Source organism: Papilio machaon, chromosome 19 (assembly GCF_912999745.1).
Source record: "Papilio machaon chromosome 19, ilPapMach1.1, whole genome shotgun sequence".
Taxonomy (NCBI): domain Eukaryota; kingdom Metazoa; phylum Arthropoda; class Insecta; order Lepidoptera; family Papilionidae; genus Papilio; species Papilio machaon.
The window spans coordinates 4,281,491-4,299,987 of record NC_060004.1 but is presented as its reverse complement, the minus strand read 5'-3'; the positions used below and the strand labels follow the sequence as shown (position 1 = coordinate 4,299,987).

Below are 18,497 nucleotides of genomic sequence, written 5' to 3'. Positions count from 1 at the left end.
AACCCAATCGCACCCATCTCACAAGCTTTCAAAAATATGCATAAAAACATGTAAGTCACTGACTAGTATTTGTTGAGAGGACACAATATTAGAGTGATTAATATTTCAGGGGCCTTTATAAAGTTTGAAGACCTCGTAATTAGACATGACTCATAAACGTTTTTATTGGAAACTCATAAGATAGCCATCGCTTAATTATGAGATATACACATGGGAATCATTTCTATTGTCTTTTATTAAGTCTTGTTAGTTTTATAGCAAGCTCATAAATTGGTCGGATAAATATAAGTGTTGAATAAGCTACGTATACCTGAGATTGTGATCGCTTCATACAATGTCTGTTTGTGATTATTTAAAAAAAGGTATATTATAGAAAATAAATGTCTTATCTTTCTGAAACCCAGCCGGAACAAAAGATAATGTAATATCGAAAACAAAGTCATATTTTGTACATATACCTACGTGTTACTTAAAACGAAAATTCTATTTTTAATTTTTTTCTCTGGCTACTTTTTTATTTCCGCGCTAACGAAGTCGCTGGCGACGGCTAGTAGAATATAAATATATATATATTTTAAAACCAGCTAGAATCATGTTCTGAGAGATTATCCTTTAAGTTTGCCTGCAGTAGTACCGTCCCTCGATTTAACCGTGGGTTTCCGCTGCCAAAACTCTTATTTTTAAAGAGGATGATAAGGAAAACAATATTTCGTGGTATACGTGTAATACAAAGAAAAACCTTAAAAGCTAATACATAAATGTCTTTGAAAGTTTTATTTTAAAGCGCCTAGCATAATAACGGGAATATTTGTGCATTTCTAACATTTTCATTGTGTATCTTGTGAAATAAAAAGTTTTGCTTTAGAATGCGAAATAACCACTAAATTCAGGCGCTTTCTCACGAACTTTTGGAAAGGCACCGCTAGATTAAGATTCTGAAACTCCTTAGATTACTAAACAACAAAAATTACTAAGGCAGGGTAACGTTAGAAATGTATGGATAAATAGTTTTAAAAATTTTTGAGAACATCCTTGTATAAAATTATGCCGACGTTGGTAATTATAGCACAAAACGATGATTAGAACTTGGCCTATAAAACACTAATGATCTGTAACTGTAAGCTCCCAATACTAAAATACTTTTTTAGAAATAAATTATTTTCTCACTTAATCTATTCGAAAAAGTAGAGATAACAATATGTTATATACATGTGTTTCGGTTGTGGAAATTCACTGAAAAATCAATTTTACTTCTTTATTTATTAATACACGTTGTTAGTCTTGGGATTAGAACAAAGTCCCACAAAACTATATAAAATAATTTGACTGCAGGATCGAAAAAGAAAAATCGAAATTTGTCTAGTCGTATCCATACTATTTTTCCGAACTGAACACAAAGAGTAAGAAATTGAATGAGATAATTACCCACCGTGTACGGTTTTGTTTATCGTCCAATCAGTGTGCTGACGGCATCGCGCCAAATTTATTATTAATTTAATAATACAAGTGTGTTTTGAGAGACGGGATGCTGTGCTATCGACATTACATAATATGTAATGTCGATATACATATTATGTAATGTCGATAGTAGATGAATATTATTCATAACGATAAAAACATCTAAAAATCAATCATTACTCTTTTCTTCTGTGTTCTAAAATCATGCAATAAAATAATCTTAACTCATTTGGTTATAGTACTGTTTTATATGAAAAAAGAAATCTGTCAATGTCTCGTTTGAAAACGCTCTAGCACTGATTTGCGAGGGTTATAACAATGACCATAAGCATTATACTGGGAAATTTAATATTTGTAACTTTGTCTTGTGGTCAGTGACTATTTCAGTAGACTAGTATAAAAATTTGGGACCTCTTTCTCAAAATAATGTATAAACTAAAGCAATTTTAAGTTTCATGTAGAATATCTTCGATAAGTGACGAGCAACACTAAAGCAGGTGTAATTACGACTACAGTGACCCGTAAACTTTGACCGGCGATGCTCCTGATAGTCTGAACATCAACGTTTGAGGATAACGCCGAGTATAGTAACACCTTTACTTGTTTCAGTTTGAATTAATTTGTACAGAGTTCATTGACCACGTGACGGCTCGTTGATCTTTTTAAACGATTTTTAACGGTTGGAAATTCTTAATTTACGAATACGTTAGTTTTCTTTCTTCTTTAAGGTTATAATTAATTTAATTTGAAATGAAAGCATTCAGAGATCAAGCAAAGTTAATCATAGAAGTTAACGTAGCCCAATAGTTAAATGTCAGTCATCAAATGATTTTATAAATATAAAAATAAAACAACAGATAATCTTAAATCATTTATTATTTACTTTTTCTATCAGACTTTTCCCTCTTCCTCTTGTTAAGGGGGTTTCTAGGATCATAAATATCGAACCAGTCGTCGCCTTTGTTCGAAGCGTCCTTCGCAAGCACGGCGCCTTTGTCTTCGAAACGCAGCGTATGTCCCATCCTGAGAGAGATAAATAGATGTGAAAGAAAAGGATAGGAAGAGTTGGACTGCGAAGGAAATACAATTATCTAGATCATTACATTATTCTCAACGTCAAAAACTTTCATCAAAATTTTTCATTATTTGAATACTTTTCTTACTAAATGTTTGGATGGATGGATGGATGTTTGTTTGAAGGTATCTCCAGAATGGCTGAACGGATCTTGATTAAATTTAGCACAGATGTAGAACATAGTCTGGAAGAACACATAGGCTTATAAGTTGTTTTTTAATTCCATATCGCGGGTAAAAGCTAAATAAATTATGCTTTTTTATAAAATACTAGCTGTCGCCTGCGACTTCGTTGAGCCGTTCCGGAGATGCCTTCAAACAAACATCCATCCATTTAAACTTTCCCATTTATTGGAACGAAGTTCCTTATCGCGCGTTGTAAAAGGGGGCTAGACGGAAAAAAATCTTACGAAAAGTTGTCACGACACTTTTTGCTATAGACGAATGAGCGCTACTTCACCATGGCAACGACGTGACAATATATAACGAAAATTCATAGAAATAAAATGTACTTCTTGTGAAGACTTAAGTTTTTTATTCATAGAATAAACATTGGTTCCTTCACTAATTAATCGAAAGGAACTTCGTTCCATCCGGGTGTCCCAACACACCTCTCAAGTTTTTTTTTATTATTAGTAGGATCAACTAGATTATTAAATCCAAATATATGAAATCATCGAACTATAACTGCTACAATCATGAAGATTGTTATACATTATGTAATTAACTCGAGATGTGCAAATCATTCGATATAATTTAAAATAAAATCAACACTTTATCTGATATTTCTGTGATAAATATAAAAAAATTATAATTAAAAATCTAATTATTCTAAGAAGTTATTTTTTTGTATTATCAACTTATTACATCTAAAACTCACGATTAAAATTGTAAGTTTTGTTTGATTTTCGTAAAACAAGATACACTAACAAAATCTACTAGTCTTCTAGTTATTTAAAAAAAAAAAATGGGACCCATCTGCAAGCACTTCACACATTTTTTATCAAAATCGGACCACCAGGGGCGGAGTTTCGCGGTAACACACATAAAAAAAAAATACAGTCGAATTGATAACCTCCTTCTTTTTGATGTCGGCTAAAAAAGAAAACCGTTTAACGACCGCTTAATTTAGTAAAGGTGTGTTCGTTTAACCCCCTTACTCAGTCTTTAACTAGTCGCATAGTGTAAACTTACACTAAGAGCATCCCTTAGCGACGACTAGTAAGACTTGAGTTGAAATAAGCCATGCATTATTATACAAGCTTACCAATCGGGTGTATTAAAATTCTCATCATCCTCTTTGATTGTCTCGTTTTCTGTCTGATTCTTTTCTTTGATTGCGTGAAGTTTGTTTTTAAACTTAGCCAATAATTGTAAAGTAAAGTCTTCCCTGAAACAACAAATTTGATTTAAAATACACAAATTATTTTATTTCAATTTTAAAGTTGAATATTTTACATTTTATTTATTTGTTATTTTGATACAAATTTCGTTTTTTTTTTCATATTGAAAATATATTTGGCAATGAAGTAAGTACTAAGATATTAGTAAACCCTCGAAAGGATAATTAATTAAAGGGAACTAAATAAATTGAAAGAGGATTTTACTCAAAATTTTTATTAAATATTTATAAAACAAAAATTTCCAATAATTCATCAGTCATATAAAATTATAAACAGCATGACAAAATAATTATTTTAAATGTCTAGCGATTTTTAATTAAATATGAAACATTATTTTTTTAAATAAAGCCAACAATGGTGGGAAATTTTTCTACCTACTTATATTTAAGTGAATAACATTTATTAAAAAAGTCATAATACATTAAACCTTTGTATGAATGAGTTCATAAATTAATTATTATTTTTGTTGTTATTATAAATCTGAACAATCGAATTTAAAAAGATTGGAAGAAAAACAGAATTCTTTGTTGCAAATGTTCAAACAATGTAAGATACACAAAAAGAGCTTGTGTTGGTTAATACTGAAAAAAAAAAAAGAAAAAACAGAGTTTTGCCTCTATTACTTCAGAAAGAATCAAATCATGCCATCCCTCTATGACATGATTTGGCTGCGCACATCTATATCAAAAGAATACTCAACTCTAAATAGAAAGCCTCTTTACGTTTAAAATTATTTTTTCATGTTAACATTACTAATCATTGATTTCTGAGACCAAAAACTCAGAATAAAATATATTATCATTCCTATCTTTGACCAAACTGAGAAAAACATATGTTTTAAAACGGGGATTTTGGTGTCAGAAACCAATAGTAAGTATCCTATAATTATATTAAATTTTCCCAAGAAATTAAATTATAAAATAAGTAAAACATTTGAGACAGTAATATGGCTTTTTAAAATGTAACACTTTTCAATTATATATTAATACTAATTGCATAAAGTATCGTCAAAGTCATCACAATCCCCAATAACAGCCTCATCCCATGGACCATATTTATTATCCTTATACTTCTGCCACCTAACAAAAGCAATGGGGCAATACACGCTAATTACAACTACCAACATAACAAAATAACACAAAATAGTAATCGACACCGTATACAATCCTACCAACGTTAGAAATAAAACGATAAAAAATAAAACCAGAAACAGTCTCGTGTGTAAAAATACTTGAAATAATTGAGGGCTTAAGACAAAAAATATCACAGACACAGTCAATAAAATGAACGCATCGAAAGGCGTTGATAATCTTGATACGAGACAAACTGAAGCGAATATCGCGGCATTTATTGATAAAGACTGCGACACTAGCGCCGCTGGTACGTCGTAATCGAAAAATATCAAATGAACCAACATCATTATGACAGCCCACGCATATATTGTATCTGTACTAACTGTATCTGTCAAAGTGTGCAAGATAGGAGACAAAAGATACCCTATCACCAAGTACACAAGGACGGTTTTAAAATGTCTCAATAAATCACTACCTTCAAATAACACATATAAAATATAACACGCACTTGACACTGCCACTGATGAATTTATCACTGTATATGTATGTATCCAACTATTGTACATATAAACGTACAATACAGCGTACATAACGCACAAACACAAACGTAAAACGACACGAAATGAACCTTGCACCGCTTGTTTTAAAGTCACTTTTTCCACGAACAAATTCTTTCTTAATTCCTCTAAGAACTTTCGGTCAGTGTAATTGTCAGGATAGTCACGATTTTCATATAAATTCTTCACCCAAGGTTTTTTCCGTGTAGTTTTTCTAGTAAATTTCGTACGTCTGCTTCTGAAAAGACGTATATGTTTTCTTGAATGTTCTTTGATTCTTTTTGCTACTTTTAGCCCACTTTTCCACTAACTTTTTGGTTGTGAACATGTCGAAATAATTAAGAAACAATAAAAAAATACATGGAAATAGAAAGCAAATATATAAAAAACTTACCGAGCAGCACCTTTCTTTGGTATCTTTTCTTTAATTTTTTTATACTTCTCCTGTTCTTCCACGAATTGCTTATACATTTCATTATCTTCTATTGACTTCTCAGGTTTTTTCTCTTCTTTCAAATCTTCTGCTTTATTGTTATCTTCTTTGGTATCTTTCATCTCTTTCTTTAACTGTCGAATTTCATTTCTTATACGATCCCTGAAAGATATAAGTTACTATCAGATAAACTGAATTAAACATTCATCTTAATACATATTTAAATATATTATACCTTTCCCTTAACCTCTCCATGTCTCTTTCTTTGCCTAAATAATATTCTTCTTCTGCACTACTCTCTTTATCATTATCATCTTCTTTTCTTCTCTTATTACTCTCATTTTCAGGACTTTTTCCTCTCTTCTTACTGCTTAACTTATCTCGTATGTTATTAACGGCGACTACTGTTTCTTCTTTTTTCTTTTCTAAATCCTTGTTTGACATTTCTTCTTTCATACTTTCCTCTTCTAACTCTAGTTCTGTAAAAAAAGTTATTGCAAGTCTACATGATTAAATTTGATGAACCTGATGAAAAATGAACTTTTCATGAAATAAACTTTTTATTGAGAATAATGGTAACCTAAAATTGGATAGAAAAAAACAAGGTATTAGGTCATCTGTATTGGAAATGTTGATTCGTACAATATGATTTTTATAAGGTTTTCAGTGGGCCTACAGTTTTTGTCACCATAACATTATTAATATATTAGGTCCTTACATATGAAATTGGCGTTTTGTATGGGAGGAACAAAAAGTCGAATATTTTTTAATATAATATATTTAATTAATCAAAGTATGAACCATTATTTTCTATGCACTTTTGCCATCTCATAGGTAGTTCATTGATCCCTTTACTAAAAAAACCAGTCGGACGGGAATCAATAAAATCTTTGAAGGCGATTTGGACTGCCCCATCGGAGTTGAATTTTTTCCCTTGCAAGAAGTTATCCAAATTTCGAAAAAAATGGTAATCTGTTGGAGCAAGGTCCGGGGAGTACGGAGGATGTCTTAGACTTTCCAATTGAAGCTCTTCTAATTTAGTAGCCGTCTGTTGCGCAGTGTGTGGTCTAGCGTTGTCGTGAAGCAGCAGTGGCGTGGAGCGATTGACCAGCCTAGGTTGTTTAGCCGCTAGCTTTTCCATCATGGTTTGCAATTGCTGACAATAGACATCAGCCGTAATAGTCTGGCCAGATTTGAGAAAACTGTAATGAACAATACCGGCACTAGTCCACCAAACGTTTACAAGTAACTTTTTTGGGGTTAATTTTCGCTTGGGGCAGGATTTGGCTGGCTGGCCAGGATCCAACCATTGCGCTGAGCGCTTCCGATTATCGTAAAGAACCCATTTTTCATCACAGGTAATGATTCGGTTTAAAATACCTTCATTATTGTGCCGGTTTAGTAATGTAACGCAACAGTCGACGCGCGTTTGCCGGTTTGCTTCAGTCAATTCGTGAGGTACCCACCTTTCAAGCTTTTTAATCTTCCCAATTTGCTTCAAGTGAATTAAAACAGTTTTATCACTAACATCGCAGCCTGCAGCTAACTCGGACGTGGTTTGCGATGGATCCGCTTCCAAAATAGCCTTCAACTCTTCATTATCAACTTGAGTCTCAGGCCGTCCATGGGGCTTGTTTTGCAGATCGAAATTTCCAGAACGAAAACGTTGAACCAAAAACGAACTGTGTTTTCTTTTGCAACACGACCGCCATACACATCATTCACCCTTCGAGTCGTTATACCTAATATTAGGTCCTTACATATGAAATTGGCGTTTTTCGTACTGGCCAATTTAATCACGAATTTCTCCTCTTTGGTAAGGAATTCCAAATTCAAATTTGTACAGCTATAGACTCATGTATTTGTGGTTCGATAACCGTCATTCGTTTGTTTTTTTCTTCTGTTTCTTTCTGTTTGCGTCACTCATTTTACAAAATGGAAAACTTAAAATATCGCATTATTTACGAGTACGAGTTCCGCCGTGGCACTAGTGCTGCGGAAACGACTCGAAGGGTGAATGATGTGTATGGCGGTCGTGTTGCAAAAGAAAACACAGTTCGTTTTTGGTTCCAACGTTTTCGTTCTGGAAATTTCGATCTGCAGAACAAGCCCCGTGGACGGCCTGAGACTCAAGTTGATAATGAAGAGTTGAAGGCTATTGTGGAAGCGGATCCATCGCAAACCACGTCCGAGTTAGCTGCAGGCTGCGATGTTAGTGATAAAACTGTTTTAATTCACTTGAAGCAAATTGGGAAGATTAAAAAGCTTGGAAGGTGGGTACCTCACGAATTGACTGAAGCAAACCGGCAAACGCGCGTCGACTGTTGCGTTACATTACTAAACCGGGACAATAATGAAGGTATTTTAAACCGAATCATTACCTGTGGTGAAAAATGGGTTCCTTACGATAATCGGAAGCGCTCAGCGCAATGGTTGGATCCTGGCCAGTCAGCCAAATCCTGCCCCAAGCGAAAATTAACCCCAAAAAAGTTACTTGTAAGCGTTTGGTGGACTAGTGCCGGTATTGTTCATTACAGTTTTCTCAAATCTGGCCAGACTATTACGGCTGATGTCTATTGTCAGCAATTGCAAACCATGATGGAAAAGCTAGCGGCTAAACAACCTAGGCTGGTCAATCGCTCCACGCCACTGCTGCTTCACGACAACGCTAGACCACACACTGCGCAACAGACGGCTACTAAATTAGAAGAGCTTCAATTGGAAAGTCTAAGACATCCTCCGTACTCCCCGGACCTTGCTCCAACAGATTACCATTTTTTTCGAAATTTGGATAACTTCTTGCAAGGGAAAAAATTCAACTCCGATGGGGCAGTCCGAATCGCCTTCAAAGATTTTATTGATTCCCGTCCGACTGTTTTTTTTAGTAAAGGGATCAATGAACTACCTATGAGATGGCAAAAGTGCATAGTAAATAATGGTTCATACTTTGATTAATTAAATATATTATATTAAAAAATATTCGACTTTTTTTCCTCCCATACAAAACGCCAATTTCATATGTAAGGACCTAATATATAAATACCCGCAGCTGTTTTCTTGCTTAGCTTTGGATCTTCAAGTAAATCATGTGTTGATTTCGGCTTCCCTCTGTACTCCTGAGCTTCATCCTCATCCTGTTCAGCTTCTTCACCAAATGATAACAGACCAAAGTTTCTGAAAAGGGATTTGCATGAACATTGCATAAATACAAAATATAATTTAAATAAAATAGCAGTTGCCCGCTACTTGATCTGCGCGGAATTAAAAAATCTAGCATATGTCATCCGAGGATAGTGTAGCTTTCCAACAGTGAAAGAATTTTTCAAATAGCTTCAATAGTTTTAGAGCCTATTCAATCCAAACAAAACACCTAAATCATTCTTTATTATAAGTATATGTAATATATTTTTTTCAATAACAGACTCTGTTTAAATATCTCATAATGGCTACAATAAGAAAAAAAATAATCTCAAAATATTGACCCTATCTCTGAAAATACAATTAAAATCACATCCTTGTGAGGGTTTTTGTGGTAGATATAAAAGATGTAGTAACAAAAATTCCTACAAATCTACTCTAAAATTGTCAAACAGCGTTTGAAACTGAGTATATGTCATACTAACTTGACACCAATTCGTTCTTTTTTCTTCTTTTTCGGTGGTTCTTCTATTTTAACAGCTGTAACTCTAGGTACAATATCAGTAAATGGATTTATCAATACTGTTGTACTGGTTATCTTGTGGGGATGCTCCGGTCTTTCATCCGGACCGATAAGACCTTCTGCTAATTTCAGCATGTTGTATATTGTCTCACCTTAAAATATATAGACAGGATTTCTTAAATATTTACAAGTTTTCGTTTTCAATTAATATAAGAATAAGATATTGATGTATTTAAAAAATGATTAAACGCCCATTTAAATTAATTTGTAAAAAAAATATGAAAAAATATAATTATAAAATCCTTATAAGATTATCACAAATATCTAATTACATATTCAAACAGACACGTTTGCAATCTTGAACACCTGCATGAAAACATAATATTTTCTTTTTATCTAATAAGCTATAGCAATATCATCTTCATCAACAGCCTTTATCTGCCCACTGCTGGGCATAGGCCTTTCCCACCGCCACCTTCCAATAGCAACATGCTAAAATTGTTAATAATGGAAAAACATAGAAAGAACAATTTCAACATTTCACAAAACTCGACTATGTATAGATTTACTTTTGAAACATGTATATTACAATTTACCCGTAACTTTTCCAAATATTGTATGCTTGTTTTGTAACTCCGGTGTAGCACCGAGAGTAAAGAAGAATTGTGAACCATTGTCATCTTTCCCCGCATTTGCCATTGCTACCAGCCCACGTCGATTGAAACGCAGACGTGAATGAAATTCATCCTACAATATGGAACTATTTTAATTTAAAAATGATTATTAAACTTAACATTGCTTCAATAACTTTTAAAAATAATGTATGGACGTCCCTTCTACAATGTATGTATTTTTGAGATTTATACTGTACATAGTAATTGATAATTAATAATCAATTATGAAACTAAGAACTAGCTAATTAAATTCAAAGTATAGTCTAGTTATATCATCCCTAATTACATCCTACAGTACTTTCCTTAAATGATTCAGTTTTTTTTTTTTTTTCAATCACCTGATTAATGATTTAAGTTTATAAAGATGGTGCCAATTTCTACAATTTATTACCTTAAAAGGTTCTCCATAAATAGATTCACCTCCAGTGCCATCACCATTGGGATCACCACCTTGTACTATGAACCCTGGCACTACCCTATGGAATATAGTTCCTGAAAAATAAATTTAACAAACTATTAGAGTTTTTTTTTCAATACTCCGGTCTGCGCGGAATAAAAAAACTTAATCAGTAGCCTATGTCTTCTTCCAGACTATGTTCTACATCTGTGCCAAATTTCAACAAGATCCATTCCAGAGATTCAAACCAAACATCAATCCATCCATCTAAACTTTCATATTTATAATATTAGTAAGATTATAAAGGTACAAACAAGCAAGCAGCAATCGCAAAATAGAGAAACAACCACTACCCATAGACATCTTATCTATCTTTTATTCAGAGGAAAGGACACAAAGAAAGAGTACATTTCCCCTTCATATACATCCCCTTCTCCATCAAATCGACTTCCCCTTCCCATTCTTTCTTTATAAAGGCTGGGACGGGAAAGAGCAGTAAAATTACGCCTCTGGCATGCACACTTATTGTGTGAAAGTAAATTTATAGTTTACCATTGTAATATCCTTCCATACATAACTGTATGAAATTTCGACAAGCCTTTGGTGCTTCTTTTGTCCATAACTCAACATCTATTTCACCAACTGATGTCTTTAGAAGAACCTGAAATTATAACACCCAATTGGATTGGAAGCATTGGATAAATACAATTTTAAATATTCGAAACTTCATGAAAAGTAGTTGAATAGCTAACCAAGGATTTGTTACTACATTAAAAGATACTTTATCGATGAAAATTTTATAGTCCGTGGAAATTAATATGTTAAAAAAAATACCTTTCCAAGTGCAGGAGGTTCTTGAATGTAAATGTTACTCATTGCGAAGGCACTATTCTAGTTCTTGTATATTTATGAACTTAACATTTCAATACAACTTGTAGTCATCTAGTAAATACCGCAAGTTAAAATATTTGAATACCTCAACCTCACTTATAAGTTCTACAGTATCCAAATTCCAAATTATTTTGTCTGTTGTCAATTGTCATATGTCACTGTCAGTCATTGTCAACTATTAAATTTCGTTACGAAAGTCCGTTTTACGCAATATTTTTACTAATTGCGTTTCGAGTTCCTGAAAAGTTGAAAATGTTGTTTCTTTTTTTAATTTCACATCAAAATTACTTAATACATTTAAAATTCTTATGAATCAATAGAAATACAGACCAGTTACAAAATAAGCGATCTTGATTTCTTTCATGTTAAGAATGTGTCACTTTAACATAACCATGAGTTTCCACCGCTAAAACACGTCTACAAAAACAAGTTCAATTTTCGCCCGCAAAGTTAATTTCTCTCTTCTTTAAAACCATTCAAACTACTTCGTTACATTAATGTATTGAAATAAATGTTTCGAATACGAGATCAAACAGAATCAAGTGAAATAGGCTTCATTAGTTTTTTTTAAAATATGTATTAATAACATTATCGATAGTGCACACAAGAAATACAGAATAGAAAATATACAAAATTCCAAATAACTCGTTGAAGAAATATTCCACTTAACTTTACGCATGAAAGAATTATCCGCTTCGCTGCTTTCAATCTGAAAAGTATTTCTAAGTTATTTTTATTGCACCTTCGATGATTTTTTATTTCGTACTGTTATTTAATATTGATATGTTACTGTTATTAAGTTTATATTTCTTGTCAGATGTATTCAACTATTTTTCTAGTTGAAAAATTACAAATGAGAATGAGTAAACAGTAGTCAACTTCTATTAGTCGAATAAACTAAGTTTAACTATGGCAGCCAGCTGTAAGTTTAATTCTTAAAAACATTTAAATGTAGGTAAACTTTTCCTTTTATTGACAAATGAAACACACAAACAAAATCGTAACAAATCTTTACATTACATCTATGAGTAAAATTCTTAAAACATATTTATTATTCAAAGCGATTGGAATCAAATCTTGACCCCAAGATTGTAAGTCTGGTAGTTACTGATCATCAGTTCTTCATTTCAGCACAGTGAAAATCCATCTGTTTTTTGTTTCAATTAATTTGTACTAAAATAGAGACGTAATATAAATGTATAAGGAATTGTAAAACCAAGGCTCGACACCGCTTTATTGCCGTTTCAATTAGGATGGACTGCTATTGTCTCGCTACCCTCTGGGAGGATTTACAACGCTTATTTGTTACCTTTAGGGAGTTGCGACACCTAAAGCTTTATAAATTTATTTATTAAAAAATCAAAAAGCTAAAGTAAATAATTATGTACGAGTATATACGGCTATTTAGAAATTGTGTGTTATAGTTTAACCAAAATAATTACGAGAAAAACTTAGTAATCTAAATTCTTGCTAATATTATAAAAGCGAAAGTTATTAGGTATCTCCAGAATAGCGAAACGAATCTCGATTAAATTTGATGTACATATAGAACACAGTCTGGAAGAACACATTGACTACCTAAGACTGGAACAGCACATAGGCCACTCTCTAAGTTTTTTTTTTAATTTCGCATGTACAAGCCAGTAAGTAATGAACACCGATAACCCTGGAATTTAAAACAATCTGACTGAAATTTCAAAAACATCTAAAAAGATATATGAACTAATTGATTTCTTTCCTTTTAAATCGAAAGTAATACATCGTTCTTACATAATTTAATACGAATGATCTTTAAAGGATATTATTATATTTTTGGAAGTGGGATAGTGTGACATTTAAAATGACATGAAAAGTATCCCAAGGGACATATAAACTATGTAAATATATGGTATAGCCTACTCATTGGGACACAAGCCTAAAGGTTCCGAATAAAATCGCTCACTTATAGATCACGGCCCGTGAATTCTCATTTCAGTACAGTTGCAAACGACACCTAGACCGTACGCCAGCGTCTAACTTTGGAAAGCGTTTCTTAATTTATCTTTTCGATTTTCAATTGTTATTTAATACAAAAGTTTCATTACTTTTGGAATGGGTAAGTTTTGGAACTTAATAATTTGTCTCGTATTAAAATCATTTAATTTGTTAATTAATTTAAAAATTATTTACTTTGTAAAATATAAGTGAATCTCATAGCAGGATAAGACGATTTTAATTTGGAGTAGTTCTTCATATTTCTATTGCCTTGTCTACTTCTTAATTTGCTTGTTTACTAAGTTTTCATTAAGTTATTACCAAAACCATACACTTTAATAAATTATTTTAAACGTGCTTTTTACTTTGCCATCAAACATTAAACATATTTATGTGTTTAAATTATATATTGTATATCTGTACCAATTTTCATCAAGATCCGTTAAGCAGTTTCAGAAATACCTTCAAACAAACATCCATCCATCCATCCATCTAAACATCTCATTTGTAACATTAGTAAGATATATGTAAGAGTGCTTTATAAACCGTTGTTATTATTGAAAATGATTTTATAAATCGTATAAATAAGGATAAAACAATAACAGTTACCTCGTAATTAGTTAAACAATATAATCACCTCAATAAATCCGCAAAGTTATAGTATCTATTATATTTCTTTATAGTGGGTCTAAGCAAAATGTCATTTGTACCAAATGTTCACCATTCAGCATATAAAAACGGCACAGATTTTTTCCTGTAACTACAGTGTTTCAACTTGCCGCAATCAATATGTTAATCAAAAAAATGGATCTGGAAAATTGAGTGTAATATCAAGTTGTGCGATAAAACACTCGCCGACTAAGAGTTTTAATGAAAGCCATCAGGATATGAAATCACTGACACTCGACGGCGCGTTGATAAATGATAACATCGATAACTTATAAAGGAGGGTCAAATTATTTGTTAAGCTTTGTTAACGGAAAGCTTAAATGTATACTTTTATTTCTTTTAGGCTGGTAATAATAATAAAGTAATTAATAATTAATCTCATGTAAGCACTGAATACTTCAAGTACTTGGGTGTGGCCGTTTTTAATTAACCAGCTTGTAATATTTAAGGTCAAAAAAATAACTAAAAATTATTTTAAGGATTTTGTAACATCTAACATGCTTGATCTTTTCGTGTATTCAAAAAAATCACACAAGTATTTGTTGGACTGTTTCGACGATGAAAAGTACTTAACTTATTTATCGTTCTTACAGCTACAAAAGCAAAAATGAAAATTAGAATAGTAATATTTATTTTTTACATCCTAAAATTAAGCAACTGCATTCACATAGTGGATAAACTATTCGAGGAAATTAACAAAGATGTAGTCAAATATAACGCGATTGCTGCAGACATAGAATGGAGCTCTTCCATCAACCCGAATGCAGGAACACAAGAGAGATCACTTGCGTATTTAAAAAGAAGAATAATATGGCAAAGGAATACTTGCAATAAGTTGACTGAAATAAAAAACATTCTAACAAATGGAACACAGCAGAGGCAGTCGTTTTTGTTGTGCAGGGGACCAACGTACAATCTGGAAGAAGCAAGGTAATACAATAAGAAAATGTAGCACTTACATAATATTATAGAAATAAACTGTTTCGTTCACGTACGTTCGTTATAACATTATCAACATAGTATTGACCTTATGTTACAATAATTAAGTAATTTGTTTTCTCTGTTGTAGATTTTTAAACAAATTGAATGAAAAAATGCTATCAATCTATTACAATGCGCAAGTTTGTATCCCCAAGATAACATCTCATTCAGAATCTATAACAAATAACAATGTAGAATACAATGAACGTAGAATCAAAGAATACTTATTAAAAGTAGACAAAGAAAACGCAAACGAATACAATATCCTAGAACAAAGAACTACGAAAGAACAGACTTTGTGTTTTAAGCAAAAGGATTTAGAAGATCTGATAGAAAAATCGAAGGATGAAGAAGTTTTAAAATGGATATGGAAAATGTGGAGACAGAAGACTGGATCTTTGATAAAAGAATATTATAAAACAGCTGTGGATATAGAGAACAGAGCCGCCCGCAGAAACGGTAACGCTAAACTAAATTTATCAGAACTACTTACTTTTTTTATGAGAAAAAAACAACAAAACTTTGTTTAACAATTTGTAGGCAGTATTTTCTTTAACCTATTTCCATGTTAACATTTTAGGTTACACAGACGTCGGTGAATCTTGGCGTGAGGAAGTCGAAATATCAAATCTAAGACATTACTGTCGACAACTCTACCAGTCTGTTAAACCATTGTATACGCTTCTTCATGGAGTTGTTCGGTACTTTCTTCGGAAAAAGTACGGCGATATCGTACCAACACGAGGACCGATACCTGCACATTTACTTGGTACAGTATTTAAATATAAAAGACCCGATTTTAAAGTTTAATTGTCGATCTTCATTAACAATATATTTTATATAGGTAATCTCTGGGTTCAAAATTGGGAGCCGTTATCAGATCTAATCATACCTAACTCTATTAATTTGGACGATAGTATGAAGAAAAAGAAATGGGACGTTAAACATATGGTAAGCATCAAGTTCAGATACCTAATAAGAAAAAAAAATTAAACATTAATTTAACTTATAAATCGACTTTCACGAGTTGATATAAACTTCGCAAACGTCTTTCAGGTTAAAAGAACAGAAGACTTGTATCTTTCTTTAGGATTACCATCAATGACGAATACTTTTTGGCACAAATCAATATTTTTGAAAGAGGATAATCAAATACGGTGTCATGGCACTGCTGCAAATATGTTCAAAGAAGACGACTACAGGTCCGCATTTTAGTTTTACTTCATAACTATAAATCAGAATCAGAATTCAAATGCATTTTCTAACAGACATATCTTCATTTTACAGATTATTATATTGTGCTGGCATTTCCTTTCATGATTTCAACGTGTTACATCATGAAATGGGCCATATCCATTATTATATGGCCTACGCAAACCAGCCTGGTATATTTAGAGTAAGTAGATTAAATCTACAATTTATTAACCCATTCTAATTTACTTGAATTCTGAACCAAAACCTGGATTCGTTACGTGGTTAAATTTTATTTACAGCAAGCTAATTCTGCTTTTCATGAAAGTATCGGTGATGCGATAACAATCGGCGTGATGACACCACAACATTTAAACAGACTGGGATTGATAAATGATTCAACTTTGTATTCAACAAACGAAGGTCTTACACAAGCAGTACCAAATGTATCTAATAAAGAAAAAGATATATTTTCCCCGATAGATTCAATTAAAAGTGATACAAATAAACGTATGAATGCAACCACCGATGAAATACTATTACTAAAACGTGCTCTGAACAAACTGCCTCAAATACCATTTTCTTTGCTCATTGATGAATACCGATGGAGGTATTTTGAAAATAATATAGATGAAGGAAATATGAATAAGAAATATTGGGCAATGTCTCTGGAAATTCAAGGTATATCACCACCTGAAGAGAGAAATGAAGAATTCTTTGATTTAGGCGCCGTATACCATGTCGCTGATAATACTCCTTATATCAGGTAAAATTATTGTTATTAACGAGCGTATTTTTAGTTTCTCCGAAAATAACACTATGACTATGAATTTCAATGCACTTAGCACATAAGAACACTATGATTTTGTCTGTTTTTGGAATGAGGGTGACAGCTATTGCTGTGTATACACGAGTGCTACAAAAGTAGACACTTGTCGTTAGAGACTGCCGACTATAGAAATAACATATAGATACGTAGTAAATAGTTTTTTGTTTTAGATATTTTTTGGCAAGTTTCTTCCAACATCAATTGTTTGAACATCTCTGTAAAGTTGCTGTCTTTGGGAAGCACGGAGAAGCCAAGCTTTTGCCAAAAACAATCCCATTGAATCGATGTGACATTTATGGAGCTAAAACGAGCGGGAAATTGTTGAAGTAAGAAATTTTATTGGTTAAATGTTTCTTTTAGATATGATAATTGTAAATAATTGATTTGTGTGTACAGTTACGTACATAATTTTTTACTTACCAATTTTTGCAACCATGAGGTACATTCGACCGATTTGGTGTATTAAATTAATTTAGAGTCGTTTCACCTTCAGAAAATTCATGTCACGTGGTAATTCCCAACATTGGAGAGAAATATTAAAAGAGACATTTAACGAAGATGACATCTCTGCTGCTGCCCTCTTGCGATACTATCGGCCTTTGGAAGATTTTTTGATCAAACTCGTCGAAGAATATAATATACCACTCGGTTGGTAATCAGATAACGGACTCGAATAAATCTTATAAATTAAAAAGTCACATTTAATTTGGGGATTTTATTTTCTTGTTGATCTGATTCATGGTTCGTTTGTTTTGTCTTTGTGATCTCTTGTATTGAAGGTCGAAGATTCACTTTGTCACGGCCCCAAAGAAGTAAGTAAATATGCACGAAATAAATAATTAAAAATTTCAATTGTAAAATTAATTAATAAAACAAAAGTTTAAATTAACAATAAATACAGTTTATTAACTTATTAAATATTATTTAAAGTTACTTAAATAGCTTAAAAAAGGATAAAATATATTAACAAAAGACCTTAAAGTTTAGCGTCACGGAAATAAATTACGAAGCTTTTGAAAATAATTTATGCCAAGCGTTACAGACAAATTATAAATGAAAAAAAATATTTACATTTAAGCAATGACATTGAAAATCGTAAATTGACAAATTTTAATGGTTTTACATTTTCTATTTACATTAAAAAATACTTTATTTTATTTACAAAATGTTATAGACGATATAAAAAACTTCAGGATTATTACGATTATGGACGGTTAACAATTTATAACATT

At 32.1% G+C, this 18,497-nt stretch overlaps 2 protein-coding genes across 3 annotated transcripts; one reads left to right on the top strand and one right to left on the bottom strand.

The window, feature by feature from the left end:
• Positions 1 to 2,316: 2,316 nt before the first annotated feature.
• LOC106715188 (spliceosome-associated protein CWC27 homolog) lies at positions 2,317 to 11,742 on the bottom strand. 2 transcript variants are annotated; one of them, XM_045682476.1, is made up of 10 exons: positions 11,565 to 11,742; positions 11,283 to 11,391; positions 10,725 to 10,825; positions 10,256 to 10,406; positions 9,622 to 9,811; positions 9,042 to 9,172; positions 6,234 to 6,477; positions 5,960 to 6,160; positions 3,800 to 3,922; positions 2,317 to 2,481 (listed from the first exon to the last, which is right to left on the bottom strand). In XM_045682476.1, the coding sequence occupies exons 1-10, from the start codon at positions 11,604 to 11,606 to the stop codon at positions 2,334 to 2,336; spliced, it is 1,440 nt and encodes a 479-aa protein (XP_045538432.1). In that variant the 5' UTR covers positions 11,607 to 11,742; the 3' UTR covers positions 2,317 to 2,333. The 2 variants fall into 2 exon arrangements, with proteins under 2 accessions (XP_045538432.1, XP_045538430.1); XM_045682474.1 differs by lacking the exons at positions 2,317 to 2,481; positions 3,800 to 3,922 and adding an exon at positions 4,896 to 5,803.
• A 3,127-nt stretch (positions 11,743 to 14,869) lies between these two features.
• On the top strand, positions 14,870 to 17,927 carry LOC106715187 (angiotensin-converting enzyme). Its single transcript, XM_045682559.1, has 9 exons — positions 14,870 to 15,194; positions 15,334 to 15,704; positions 15,826 to 16,014; positions 16,090 to 16,196; positions 16,302 to 16,447; positions 16,533 to 16,641; positions 16,739 to 17,202; positions 17,436 to 17,591; positions 17,759 to 17,927. The coding sequence occupies exons 1-9, from the start codon at positions 14,872 to 14,874 to the stop codon at positions 17,919 to 17,921; spliced, it is 2,028 nt and encodes a 675-aa protein (XP_045538515.1). The 5' UTR covers positions 14,870 to 14,871; the 3' UTR covers positions 17,922 to 17,927.
• Positions 17,928 to 18,497: the final 570 nt, after the last annotated feature.